The sequence below is a fragment of the Drosophila innubila genome (assembly GCF_004354385.1).
Source record: "Drosophila innubila isolate TH190305 chromosome 3R unlocalized genomic scaffold, UK_Dinn_1.0 2_E_3R, whole genome shotgun sequence".
Lineage (NCBI taxonomy): Eukaryota > Metazoa > Arthropoda > Insecta > Diptera > Drosophilidae > Drosophila > Drosophila innubila.
Window position 1 is genome coordinate 19,314,935 of NW_022995380.1, and position 13,326 is coordinate 19,328,260.

The following is a 13,326-nucleotide window of genomic DNA, read 5'->3' on the forward strand; positions in this document are numbered from 1 at the left end:
ATATCCGCTACAATTAGCCGTCAACGCTGTCCCACAATTTGTGGCTATCGAAATGCAAATCTTGATACTCTATACCTGCAAAGTAGCTGGGTACACACAGACATACTTACACAAACAGATACAGTAAGTCACATAATTATTTTGATATTTATTTATCCATCACTATAGAATCAGAATTCTATCTTGATATTTTTAATACAATCCGGAATATACTCAAAACTGTCAAATTTATTAAAAAAAAAGTTGTTCAATTTAATAAAATAAATAAAATAAAAAAAGCAATAACAAACCTTTAAAAAATAAATAAATAAAAAATAAACCGTGTACAATTAATATTAATTTGTGACAAAACATTGATTTTAAAATTATTAAGAGTATTGATAACAGATTTAAGATTAAATATATTTAATTAATAATATAAATATTTATGTTTATATATCAAAAAATGTATGCTTATACAATACAGTTTTTCTTTTAATTTTTGGTTAAGTAAAGAAAAGTTTATTTACAACTAAATTAATTTACATTTTATATTAATACTTTCTTAAATGAAAGGACGTTTAACATTTTGACATGTTTACCGCTAATCATTTAATTGCGTCCTTAGTAACATTGAATGTCAGATTTGTAAACAAATAGAGGAGAAAAGCGTAAAGCACTGCACCCATTACATTCTTTTATCAACAACTTACATCTGTGTGTAGGTGCATTTGATGGATAGCAACAACAACAAAGCTCGTTGATTGAAAGCCATGCTGATCAACGCGTCACGCGACAGAAAGTCGCCTGAGCATAAACAAAAAAATGTCATGCGACATTGTGCACACAAAACTGACCCCAATAACAATTACAATTACATTAAATGGTAAAGGTCTAGTAGTAAATACATATGTTGAAGATATAGTAAAGAGGCGGCTATAAACGTGTGACTCGGTCGCCATATGATTAATTTAAAGAATTGAAATTGAATAAAAATCAATTGAATTGCGAACATCATGTGAATTGAACTGATTGTCTTGACTGAACTGAGTCTGCCACTTAATTAAATTGTCCTCGTTGGACAGCAAAATGAACAAAAAACCATTTGATCTATGAACTCACAGCATTCGTTACTTATCACAATTCAAATTTTAAATTTATAAAACTTGCGCGGCAAAATGCGACAATGCGCTGTCTTGCAGCCCTGCTAAAATTCAGAAGTGAAATAACAAAATCAAACAGTTGGCAACGCCCAGTTGCTTGTCAGTTTAGAGGGTTGCCCCACCGTGCAATACATGTCACATATGATTTTCGTGTGTGTTTTGAAGCGAGCATTGAGTTATTTAACAAAAAGTATTTATCAAAATAATATTGTAGAATCTATTGTGTTCAGAGCATATTAAAAGCCTAGAGCATAAAGTTAAATTTGAAAAAGGTTGTTGCGAACGCGAGACAATTGAAACGAGTTGGCAGCATTGTCGAATGCTGAGCTGCGAAGCAGAGGGCATAAGCAAAGCGAAGAGAACGCAGCGCAGCCGAAAAAATTTTTTGGAAGCAGTAAAGCAGCGCACTGCACGCGATATATTTTTTATTTTCAAAGGGTTCAAGCTCGTATTAATCAATTCAACGGATCAACGTGCCGGGCAGCCGTAAGTGCATTAACTTTTTCAACATTCAACGTAATTCTACAGCCGCGTAGTTCGTCTCAAGAATTTTGCAAGAAGCGAAAAATTTTTGCACAGCGGCAAAGGCGGCAGCAGCAGACTGCGGCGAATTTGTGCAGCAAAAGGGAGGTGGAAAAGATGAAAAATTCAACGAAAAGCGCACGGATTGTGGAATAGTTGAGAATTTTAATGTAGTTTAATAGAGGCATTTAAGAAATTGACAGAACTTGAAAGGAATAATCCCATAAATTTGATACATTTCTGTGTATGTATGAAAAATCGGCATGTGCTGGGGCCATATGAGTGTGTATGTGTGTGTGTGTGCATGAAATTCTTATTGGAAAAGCGTGCTCAGCATTTCGGCGGCTGCTGCTGACAGTTGTATATATTTGTTAGTATGTGTGAGTGAGTCGCTCGTATATGTGAGTGTGAGTAAGTTTGTGTGAGAGCGGAGAAGTGATGTGAAGACACAAAAGAAAAGACGACGGCGCAGCGGCGCTGGCTATAAAAGAAAGAAGAAGACATACTGGCAGCGCTGCCCCGGCAAAAGCGCGTTGACGTTTGTCTCTGCATTTGTTGTTGTTGCTGTTCTTTTTGTTGTTCTTGAGATTTTGCTACTTTTCTCAACCAGAAAGGAATTTCATTCCTGTGTTGGACCCAAAATAACTTCAAAATTTTTTATTGCCATCGCATTCTCTCTTGCTCTCTGCCCCGTAAATTTGATTCATCGTATTAATATTTTCAATTTAAACTCAAACTTTATTTATTGTTGTTATTGCAAGCTCTCTTCTTCTTGTTTATTTTTACAGGAACTGTGAGAGTGGAACGTACGCTTGTGTGTGTGTGGGTGTAAATATAACCACCACCAACACCACAGCAACAACAGCAACTGGAACAGCAACAACAACAAATACATCCACAACAGTAACAAAGCAAAAAGACTGATAACGAAGAAACCACTGGGAATAACGGAGAATAATAAGTTTTATCTTTGTAGGTGATTCCTTTAAAATACTCGCCAATGAATCATTTTATGCAAATCGCTTCTTCTTTAAAACAGGCTAAAACCCAAACAGCATCTAACGAAGAGAACAACAACAAAAACAACATCAAGCAAATAAACAAAAACAAAGGAGTTTCAGCGTGAACACAGCTAAACACAAGGCATAACAAAATGGGCGATCTTATGGTCGAAGTGCGACTCGATAATGGTGCCTACTACAAGGTAAGAGAGGAGTCTGAGTCCAAAGTCGCCGCTGATGCTTCTGCAACCAGTGTTGCCAACTCTTTAGGACCTAAAAATAACTTTTAAAAGCTAGGAAATCTGCAAGAAAGCCAGATAAAAAGCTATTATAGTTTTTTTTATATAATATACCCTGTATCCATTCAAAATAGACAAATGGGGTATAAAGGGTTTGTGAAATGCATGTAACAGGCATATACAGACAACTCCGGCGCTATAAAGCATATATTAGGTTGCATCGATATGTATGGCTCCAAAAGAATTGAAAAATGTTAACCCGAATTCGTATTCTACAGTCAATTCTAAGATGTTTATTGCCAAGAAACCATTTCCTGGTTTCCGCTTTTTGAGTTGGAAATTTTTTTTATTTTTGAATATTATTTTTTTTTAATATTTTTGTATGTTATTAGCATATCGTAAGATTTTTTAGGACCAGCTCTTTCAAAATTCCATAGCATCAATGGACCAATTATCCATAAACATAATTTTCTTCCATGCAAGGACAAGAAACACAAAATTTTTTACCATAAAAGCTTGCACTAGGAATTAATTTTAGAATTATAGTTTTTTCGTGAAAACATCTTAGAATTGATCGTACATTACGAATTTTGGTTACAATTTGTGTGAATAAAATTCTATACCAGTATTAAATAGTCTATTTAGCCACGTCCGTCTGTCGGTTCGGTTGCATGAACACCAGAATCTCAGATACTCTACAATCTAGAAATACAAAAATAGGAAATACAATTATTTAAATAATAAAATTTAAAATAAAATCTGAAAAAAGCCACAACTTTATACAGTAGTAATCTACAATAGCAATTATAATTTGGAATGTTTCCAGTAGATTTCAAAATTTTGCTATTCGAAAACTCCAGATTTGGTAGGAATAGGAAATAGCTGAGTTAGCTACACTGGCTGCAAGACTCGCGACGTCCTCAGTTTCTAATTTCGTAAATTTTAGCTTTATTTCTATAAATAACTGCAACATTTTGTTGAGTGGAGTCTCGCATCGAAATACGCACACACACACACACACCCAGTTTCATGCAGGGCGCACTTTGCTGTCCGTGTGGGGGTGTTTGTTTGTGTGTGTGTTGCCGCCTGCGCGGGGGCGCTGTGTGTGTGCGTGGGAGCAGAAGGGGATGACTTAGCAGAGTTGCTTTTGTGATTTCCCTTTCTAAATTCTTATCAGATTTGCATGCATTATGCCAAACGTCTTTTGTGTTGGATGAGAGAATATTTTAATTTGAATAGACGATATTTCAATTCGATCAATATCAGTTTTATTTAATTTGCTTACTGCAACAAATCAATGCTATAATTAAATTTTTCTTAATTTAAATTGGTTGTTTTAGTTAAGCAATTAGTTATCAGACTTACATGCAAGCGTGATTTGAGATGAGAATATATTCGCATATAAATATATAATATATTTCAATTTGATTATTCACTAGTTATATTTAATAAGCTTACTGCAACTCGGCAATTTTTAAAATAATTTTCAATTAATCTAGCTTGGTAGTCAAGTTTATACATTTCATCTGATTTGACTGCATTATGCTAAAAGTGCGTTGTGGTATAAAAAAGTACGCTTATTTGAATTGAAGATATTTAATTTGCTTAGTGCAAACTTAGAAATTTTATAGCTTAATTTCTATTAATATAACTTGGAATATTCATGTTTGTATTCAATATGATAAGCTTCTAATTGGCTAATAATATATTTCAGTTCCAATTTGTTTTATTAATTTTAAAACATTAACTGACTAGCTTAATTTTTAATAATCTTTTAACTAAATTATAGCTAGTTTCATTAAATTTACTTAGAGTAACCCATCAATTCATCAGTTTAACTTATATTATTTGAACTTAGTTAAGAGTCTTAACTTTTGATAAGACAGTTGTGTTGCATTTCTTATCACGGGACTTCCCCTTCCACACACGCTACAACAACGTGTTGTGATCTCACTAGCTTCGTCTGTGCGGCATATATGAAAACGATCATAAAAATATAATTAAAAAAAAGTATATATATCATAAAGCACTAGCCAACAGCATTAATGACATATATTTCTCTTTCTTCTGCTCTGTCTTTTTCATCTTTTGTCGCTGCTGTCTACGTCAACGCAACAACAACAACAGGGCCAGGTGACAGCTGTCGGCGATGATGGCATCTTTGTGGATGTGGACGGGTAAGTTGGGTGTCTCAAAAAACAAAATAGCATTTAAACAAAAAATTACAATATATATGTGTATATTTACAACAACGAAACGAATCAAGTGCAAGAAGAAGAATCTGTAAATTAGTGCGTATATTTTCTAACCAATTTACAAAGTCGTTGCGTGCCTCTTGGCCACGTCTCTAGACCCAACAAGAAGCTGCATCATTTATGTTGTTGTTGCCTCACTGTGACGCCATCGTTTGCCAGAGTTTAATTTGGCGCAATTTGTTAAATGCTGCAACGGCAACGGCAGCTCCTTCCGACAGACGACAAACTGTTGACTGACCGACGGACAACGACGACGACGTCGACGACTGTCCGGTCCGCCGGACAAGTGCCAGCTTTTCAAAGGCAATAACTGTGTGTGCACGATTCTAGCTGTCAAGCATCAACAGCAAATGCCACTAAGCAGCAGCAACAACAACAGAAACAACAGCAACAAGAACTGTGTGCTGCCAGCATCTCTGCCTCTGACTCTGCCTCTGCTCGCGTCGCAGTTAGCTATTTTTAACCGCGGAAAGAAACTATTTTTCTTGTCATTTCTGTCGTCTTGGCGTTTGCTGCATTTTTCGTGACATTTTTGGAACAAATCTTGTAGTTTCGATTTAAATTTTTGGTTGTCCTCTATTTGAATATATGATATTTTATTTGTTTGTCCCTTGTTTTAATGCCTGAGCTGAGCAGCTGTATCTAATTTTAGTTACCACCCTGTTGACTCTCTCTTTAGACTCACACACACACAAATGCATACCATACATATGCAAAAGTTTCTATGTATGTTATTTCCGATCTATGTCTCGATAGAAATAAAAAAAGGGGCACCCCCGCAATTGTATTTAGGCTCGCTTGGCGCGCAGCCAACAGTTGTTGCAGTTGCCGCTCTTGTTGCTGCTGTCGCTGTCGACGTCGACGTCAACGTCTGCGCTGGCGTCAGCAAAAACAAAAAAAAAGAACACTTGTCTGCTTATTTTGTTCATAATTAAATATTTGGGTAGCGCATGGCTTTTAAATGAGAGTTTGTGTGTTTGTCAGATTATTCTTTATTTATAATTTATAGCACTATAAAATAATAGTTTATTAAATTCTACAAAATTCCTATTTCTAATTAATTTTTTCTGCTAAGTCATATATATTTACTTTATTCTTATTTTTATTAATATTTAATTACAATTCTCTTATTTTTATTATATTTTTTTTTACTATCGTTAATATTAAATTTGATTAAGTTAAGCCGTTATATATCTAACCGTATGAAACATTCGACAAAAAAAATTTTTTAAAGCGAAAATATATTCATTTATTAGTTGTCTTACATATTTATTATTAATTTCACATTGTTTCGCTTATTTCTATTTTTATTTATTTTTTAATTTCTTGTTAATACTAAAATAAATTTATTAGTTTCTTATTAAGAATATGATATTTCTATTTTATTTATTTATTAGTTTGTTATACTTAATTACAATTTATTCCCTGAACCTTATTTCATGTTTTAATTGTTGCTATTAACATTAGTTAAATAAATTGTAAGATTAAGATGATGATAATTCCTTTTTTTAAGCGTCAATAAAAAAAAGAAAGCTTTTCAAAGTTTAAGATTTTAAATAACAATTAAAGTGAATTATCAATTTTTTTAAATATTATTAAATTGTAATATATTTTGTTTCAAATAACAATAAAAGTAAATTGCATAAATATTATATATAATAAAAAAAATATGTAATTTTTTTGTAGCGTGCCCGAGGTGCTGAAATATGCGTTCGTCAATGTTCGCCTGCCTCCCGATGGGCGAGATGTTGTTGCCGTGCCCAACTTTGAGGAGGGCATGGAGGTGGAGGTGTTGACGCGCACAAATGAGCGGGAGACTTGTGGGTGGTGGGTGGCTGTTATCAAAATGCTTAAAGCTGAAATCTGTGCAGTGGCATATATTGGCTTTGAGACGCCCTATACTGAAATCTGTGAACTGGGCAGACTGCGCGCCAAAAATCCAAATCCGCCAATTACGTCCAAATCGTTCTTTCAGTTCACGCTGCCCGTGCCCGAGGAGTTGCGCGAAGAGTGAGTTTAACCATGTCCTTGTACATTAATTAGCATGTATTAATTAATTAAATGTAATCTTATTGTTCGGATAGAGCTCAAAAGGATGGCATACACAAGGAGTTTCAGCGCACCATCGATGCGGGAGTCTGCAACTACAATAGCGAGTTGGACGCTCTAATTGTTATCTCCAAATGGGAACACACTCAGAAGCGAGCCAGCATGCTCAAGGATATGCATTTTCGTAATCTCTCACAAAAGGTAAATGCAACTTGTTTTTAATATTTACATATATATTAACTATAAACAGGAGTGACAAATTTAAATACAGTAATCATTCTTTATAAGCAACCTTTACAAAAGCAACATTCTATTGTAGCAACCTCTGCATTAGCAACTTTTCTTGATTTCAAATTTTCTCTACATTGTATTGTTTTTTTTTACAATTCAATACTTCCATAAAAATTGATAAAAAAAAAAAAAACAGAAAACCGACTTCTTTAAAAAAAAAAGATTAATTTTTAATGAATTGCAAGATGGCAAGAAATCATCAGTGGTTTGCAGAGGGTTCAATATCCATAACCTTACAACCAAAAAAATCTTGTTTTTGCGATGAATCAGAGAAAAACTGTTTTAAAAGACTTACTTGATATTATTTTAACAAATAAAACTTCTTTGCTATATTTATGTCGTCAAACGGATTAAATTTAAAATTTATACTCCTTATTTCTATATAAGCAACTTTTTCTATATAGAAAACTATTTTTTTTTTAATAAAGGTTTATTCTATACACTGTTTACTGTAATATGTTTTTTTTCAATTCACCTTTATAAGTAAATAATATAAATAATATTCATTTTTATTTCTTTAACAGGTTATGCTCTTGAAAAGGACTGAAGAAGCTGCTCGTCAGCTGGAGACAACTAAGCTGATGAGTCGTGGGTAAGTTGCATTTACAAAAAAAAAAAAATTACATAATATCACACTTTTTCTAACGTTTTTCTTGTATTTTTTGTTAACAGCAACTTTATTGAGGAATTTCGTGTGCGCGAAGATCTCATGGGCCTGGCAATTGGCTCCCACGGCTCCAATATACAAGCGGCACGCACGCTGGTCGGCGTTACGAATATTGAGCTGGAGGAGAAATCGTGCACATTCAAAATAAGCGGCGAGACGGAGGAGTCTGTACAGCGAGCACGGGCAATGCTTGAATATGCCGAAGAATTCTTTCAGGTTCCTAGGGAGCTGGTGGGCAAAGTGATTGGCAAGAATGGTCGCATCATACAGGAGATTGTTGATAAAAGCGGCGTGTTTCGAATCAAGGTGAGTGCTGTGAGTATTGTACACTGTGTACGTACAAGGCCTAATCGATAGATTCCAAAATAAACAAATCACAGATCGCTGGCGATGACGAACAGGATCAGAATATACCACGTGAATTGTTGCATGTACCCTTTGTGTTCATTGGCACGACAGAGAGCATTGCGAATGCTAAAGTGCTACTGGAATATCATCTGTCACATCTGAAGGTAAGTATTTAAATTGGAAGCAGGGAATAACACCGGAACCGATTCCGGAGCCGTTAACCGAAACTTGTAGCACCGTTTCATTTATAGTACCGGATCTGAGACTGTAACCGAAATAAATTCTCTGTCCAGAACCGAATACCGAAACGTTTATGTACCTGTGTAAAGAGTTGACCAACTTCAAACTATCATAACTTGATCAAAACTGAACCGATTTTTAAGCGGAATGTCATTTTGATTATGATTTGGCCTCTAAATTCATTCTGCATTTAAATTTTGTTCATTTAGAAAATTTAATTATTTTTGACCAAGATTCGATATCGATGCTAAGGGTCCCCCCTTTGAAATTTTAAAAATTCAAAATTTTAAATCTCAAGTTTTCACTTTTAATCAACTCCCAATATCATAATTAGTATAAAACAACACTTTAAACTTGATTCTGGGACCTTTCATTTTTTTTTGTAAAAAATCATGCCAAATTAAACAAAAAATTGGACTTGTAAAGTGGCTAAATCCGAAGTCTGACCAGCTTCAAAATGTCATAACTAGGTCAAATCTGAACCGATTTTCAAGCGAAATGTCATTTTGATTTTGGTTTGGCCTCTTTATTAATTTTGCATACAAATACTTTAAAATTCGTTAAAAAATTTGTTTGTTTCAAAATTGATTTGATGTACCGTTACGTACCGGAACCGAAAGAAAAAAACTGAAAAAGAACCTTTTACCAAAATAGTTATTTCGGGACGTACCGGAACCGGAACCGTAACCTATAATTGTTTCGGTTTGATTCCCTGATAAAAATAATACTTATTACACATATCTAACACACCATTTGTCTACAGGAAGTGGAGCAGTTGCGTCAGGAGAAGCTGGAAATCGATCAACAGTTGCGCGCCATACAAGAATCCTCGATGGGTTCCACACAAAGCTTTGCCGTTTCACGGCGCTCCGAACGTGGCTACAGCAGCGACATTGAATCCGTGCGCTCAATACGTGGCGGAAGCGGAGGTCAACGTGGTCGCGGACGTGGGCGTGGCGCCGGCGGCGGCGGTGGCAACAATATGAACCAGCGTTATCACAACAACCGACGCGAGGATGATGACTACAATTCCCGAGGCGATCATCAGCGCGAGCAGCGTTATAATAATGATCGCGGCAATGTTGGCCCTTCAAATACTGGCAACAATGGTGGTGGGGGTGGTGGTGGTGGCAACTATCGCGGTGGCAACGATCGACGTGGCATTAATCGCCGGCCGCCACGCAATGAGCAGAATGGCCGAGACTATCAGTACCACAATCACACCGAAGAGATGCGAGAGACGCGCGAAGTGAGCAGCGTGGAGCGTGGTGAGTCATTCAATCAAGCAATGGATTAGGATTACGAGAACGAGAACGAGACGACTACTCTGCAGTCAACTTGAGGATCGTCCACAATTCACAATACAATTCAAGTTCCACTGCAACTCACACAAATGCTTAATTTACAATGTGTAACCGGTGATTATGTGTGGATTGATTTGATTTGACTTTAACTCAACACAATTTTACATTTCATGTGTAATCTCTCTCATATGTAACAGAAAAACAGTTTGCATTTATAAATTTCGTTTTTTGTTTGGGTTAAAATAATAGTTTGCCTCGAAAAATAATGTCCAACTTGTTGTCAATATTACGATCATCTCTTTCTTTGATACACAGCGGACAGCAACTCGTCGTACGAGGGCAGCTCCAGAAGACGCAGAAGGCAAAAGAACAACAATGGGCCAAGCAACAGTGAGTATGGTGAGGTGATTTCGAAGCTAATCTCGTCATGCTCAACATTTTCCTCTCCATATTTTATTGGCAGCTAATGGTGCGGTGGGCAATAACAACAACAACAACAAAACACAACAGCAGCAGCAGCAACAACAACAGCCGCCGCCGCCATCTTCGTCGTCATCATCGTCGGCACAGCAACAACAACAGGCGCCAGCGCAATCGAATAAAGCGCCACTGAATGCACAAGAGAACAACAAACAGAGCAGCAGCAATGCGAACTCTGCTGGCGGTGCAAACAAGTCGAAGGATGCGCCGAGGAACAGCGACAAGCAACAGGCTGCCACACAACAGCAGCAGCTGCCACAACAGCAGCAACCACCGCAACAACAACAGCAGCAGCAGCAGCAACAACAACAACCACAGGCGGTACAGCAGTCAAAGCCACGTCGCAACAACAAGAATCGCAACAACCATACGGAACAGGCGCCTACAACGGATAATACCATTAAGAAGGAGGGTCTGGTCAATGGTACGTCCTAAGTAGCAACAACAGCGGCAGCAGCAACAACAAACAAACAAATACAGAAGCATCAGCAACAACAACAACACAACATTGCACATTGTTCGTTTAAACAAATTTGTTGCAAGTAAAAACGTAAATAATGCAGGCAGATAAATAAATTATAATGTTAATGTCGTTAACAATCGCCACCACATAACAAAAACATAAACATAACGAAACCACACAACATGCAACAGTACAGAAATAACAACAACAACAAGATGAACAACGTGTAGAGTAGGCATAAATAATAAATGAAATGTTTGAGAAACTATTTGAGTAACTAAAACAAAGCATGATATACATAAAAAAAAATGTAATAACTAATACAATCATACACATACTAACACACATACAACACACACACACACAGACAGCTCGAATTATACACAAAAAGCAGGAAAAGTAAAAAACACATGCCTAGGCTTATAATTTAATTGAAATTAAATAAAACTTAAACAACAATCAAATTGAATTATATGTGTATAAACGAAATCCTAAAATGCAATTAACAACAAATTGGCATATGTTAACTTAAACTTAACCAAGCTGGCAATTAGCATAGTTTCTCTCAAATCGAAATTGCGATTATAAACTTGGCGAAAATGTTCTTTAAAAGCGCATTTTTCGACAACTTGCAAAGTTTCTTGTTACATACAAGTATGCATCAAATTATAGTTGAAAAAAATTTATCAATGTAATTGCTACGATTTTTTTCTGTTGTTTCTTTTTTTTTATTATAAATTAGCATTAATTTAGTTTGTCAAGTTTTGTGTATAATTCGTGCGTGAAACAAACTAAAATGCAACAGTTAACTATTATTATCTTTATTAGTTTTTTTTCTTCATTCTTTAAAGATTATTTTGTATTATTATTGTTTAGTTATGTACAAGCTTGAATGTTGCTAACAATTTGGCGTTGTAAAATTAAACGGTCAACAAATCTCGGAAGACAAAATTAATGAATTTCAACTTTTGCTTTTGTTGCATTATTTATTGTCACGCTAAATGTTAACAACATGGAAACCCTCTCTTATTTGTATAACGTTGTATTTATTACTATAATTTAACAAACACACTCTCACACAAACATATATACACACGTAACATACACACGCTCGCTCACACACACATCAACGCAATGAAATGGGGTAAACAATTATATAATTCATTACATTTTGTTGATAAAATCATAATAATTATATTAAACTTTGCCAATACCTACCATGCGTATAACTAATTTATTAGTCCTTTATTAAATACTCTTAAATTATTTAAAGCAAACACAGCAACAACCATAAGCAGCGATAAACATTAACAATTAAAAATTTAAAAATAAATCAACTGGAAATGCAATTCATTTACTGAGAAAACATTATAGAGTTTTAAACATAATTTAAACAAAAAAAACAAATCTACTTGAAAATATTTAAATGTAAAACAACAACTGAACAACAACAAGCATAAGAAATAAATATAATACAAACAGGATCTTCTTATTTATTTGAAGAACAGTGTCAATAATATGTAAGAAAAACAAAAAATCTTTTAACATACGTATAAAAAAAACGGTAACGATAAATAATAGTAATGTTGTGTAATTCAAATAAAAAAACAAGAAATTAAAAAAAAAACAGAAAAAATGTGCGATTTAAAATTATTATTTATGTGAAGATGAACTTATATAGAAATATAGCAAGTAAATTTTATTAATTTAAAATTTATATATATGAAACAAAACATAAAACTGAGAGCGAATTTATTTAAAACTTTTACTTTTTATACTTACTTCTTTGTGGGGACACTCTTTAGACTCTTGCTTATTTATAAATAAAGTGACTAAACTCCTCTTCTGAAACTTCCATTTGGGAACTCAATCTGGCCGGAAAACATTAAATTATTGCTCATTTAAAAGAGAAGCAAGAATTATTTTAAGCTTCATTTTTCGCTCAAATATTTTCGTGCTGCTGCTTTTTTTTCCTTTTATTCTTCCAAAGAGCTTGAAATTCGAGCTTGAAATCGATCGCAAACTTTCCATTAAACCTTAATCAAATATTCAGCTCTGTGAATTTTATTCGCCTGTTACTTTTTACCCAAACCTTTAATTTTGAGATGTAGATGACGATCAGCTGAATTTGAGACTTTTGTTGCTTTTCAAGGGGTTTTCTAACTTTTGTGAATTTACTACCGATCTCTGTACTATTTATTTCCCAAATGAGTTACTTCAAAATTGATCACATCTGCAGATTTTTATGTAAAGATAAAACACATTATTTGTATTTTATTTATTTTTATTTATCAATAATTTGAAGCATCATTATTTATGTATTTG

General features: G+C 34.6%; 1 protein-coding gene across 5 annotated transcripts; it reads left to right on the top strand.

Annotated features, from left to right (window-relative positions):
• Positions 1-1,303: 1,303 nt before the first annotated feature.
• LOC117790127 (synaptic functional regulator FMR1) lies at positions 1,304-12,234 on the top strand. 5 transcript variants are annotated; one of them, XM_034629415.1, is made up of 12 exons: positions 1,304-1,628; positions 2,453-2,640; positions 2,704-2,868; positions 5,032-5,081; positions 6,846-7,169; positions 7,244-7,409; positions 8,024-8,091; positions 8,172-8,481; positions 8,547-8,678; positions 9,518-10,022; positions 10,374-10,457; positions 10,522-12,234. In XM_034629415.1, exons 3-12 carry the CDS (start codon positions 2,818-2,820, stop codon positions 10,971-10,973), a joined length of 2,142 nt encoding a protein of 713 aa, XP_034485306.1. In that variant the 5' UTR covers positions 1,304-1,628; positions 2,453-2,640; positions 2,704-2,817; the 3' UTR covers positions 10,974-12,234. The 5 variants fall into 5 exon arrangements, with proteins under 5 accessions (XP_034485306.1, XP_034485305.1, XP_034485308.1 ...); XM_034629414.1 differs by having other exon boundaries at positions 1,305-1,628; positions 2,453-2,636; XM_034629417.1 differs by having other exon boundaries at positions 1,305-1,628; positions 2,453-2,636; positions 10,374-10,448.
• Positions 12,235-13,326: the final 1,092 nt, after the last annotated feature.

Bases quoted from the DNA above. Each gene is read 5' to 3' on its own strand.
- LOC117790127 (XM_034629415.1), top strand. From the start codon at position 2,818: ATGGGCGATCTTATGGTCGAAGTGCGACTCGATAATGGTGCCTACTAC. The intron at 5,082-6,845 runs GTAAGTTGGGTG...ATTTTTTTGTAG, and splicing joins ATCTTTGTGGATGTGGACGG to CGTGCCCGAGGTGCTGAAAT. The intron at 7,410-8,023 runs GTAAATGCAACT...TTTCTTTAACAG, and splicing joins TTCGTAATCTCTCACAAAAG to GTTATGCTCTTGAAAAGGAC.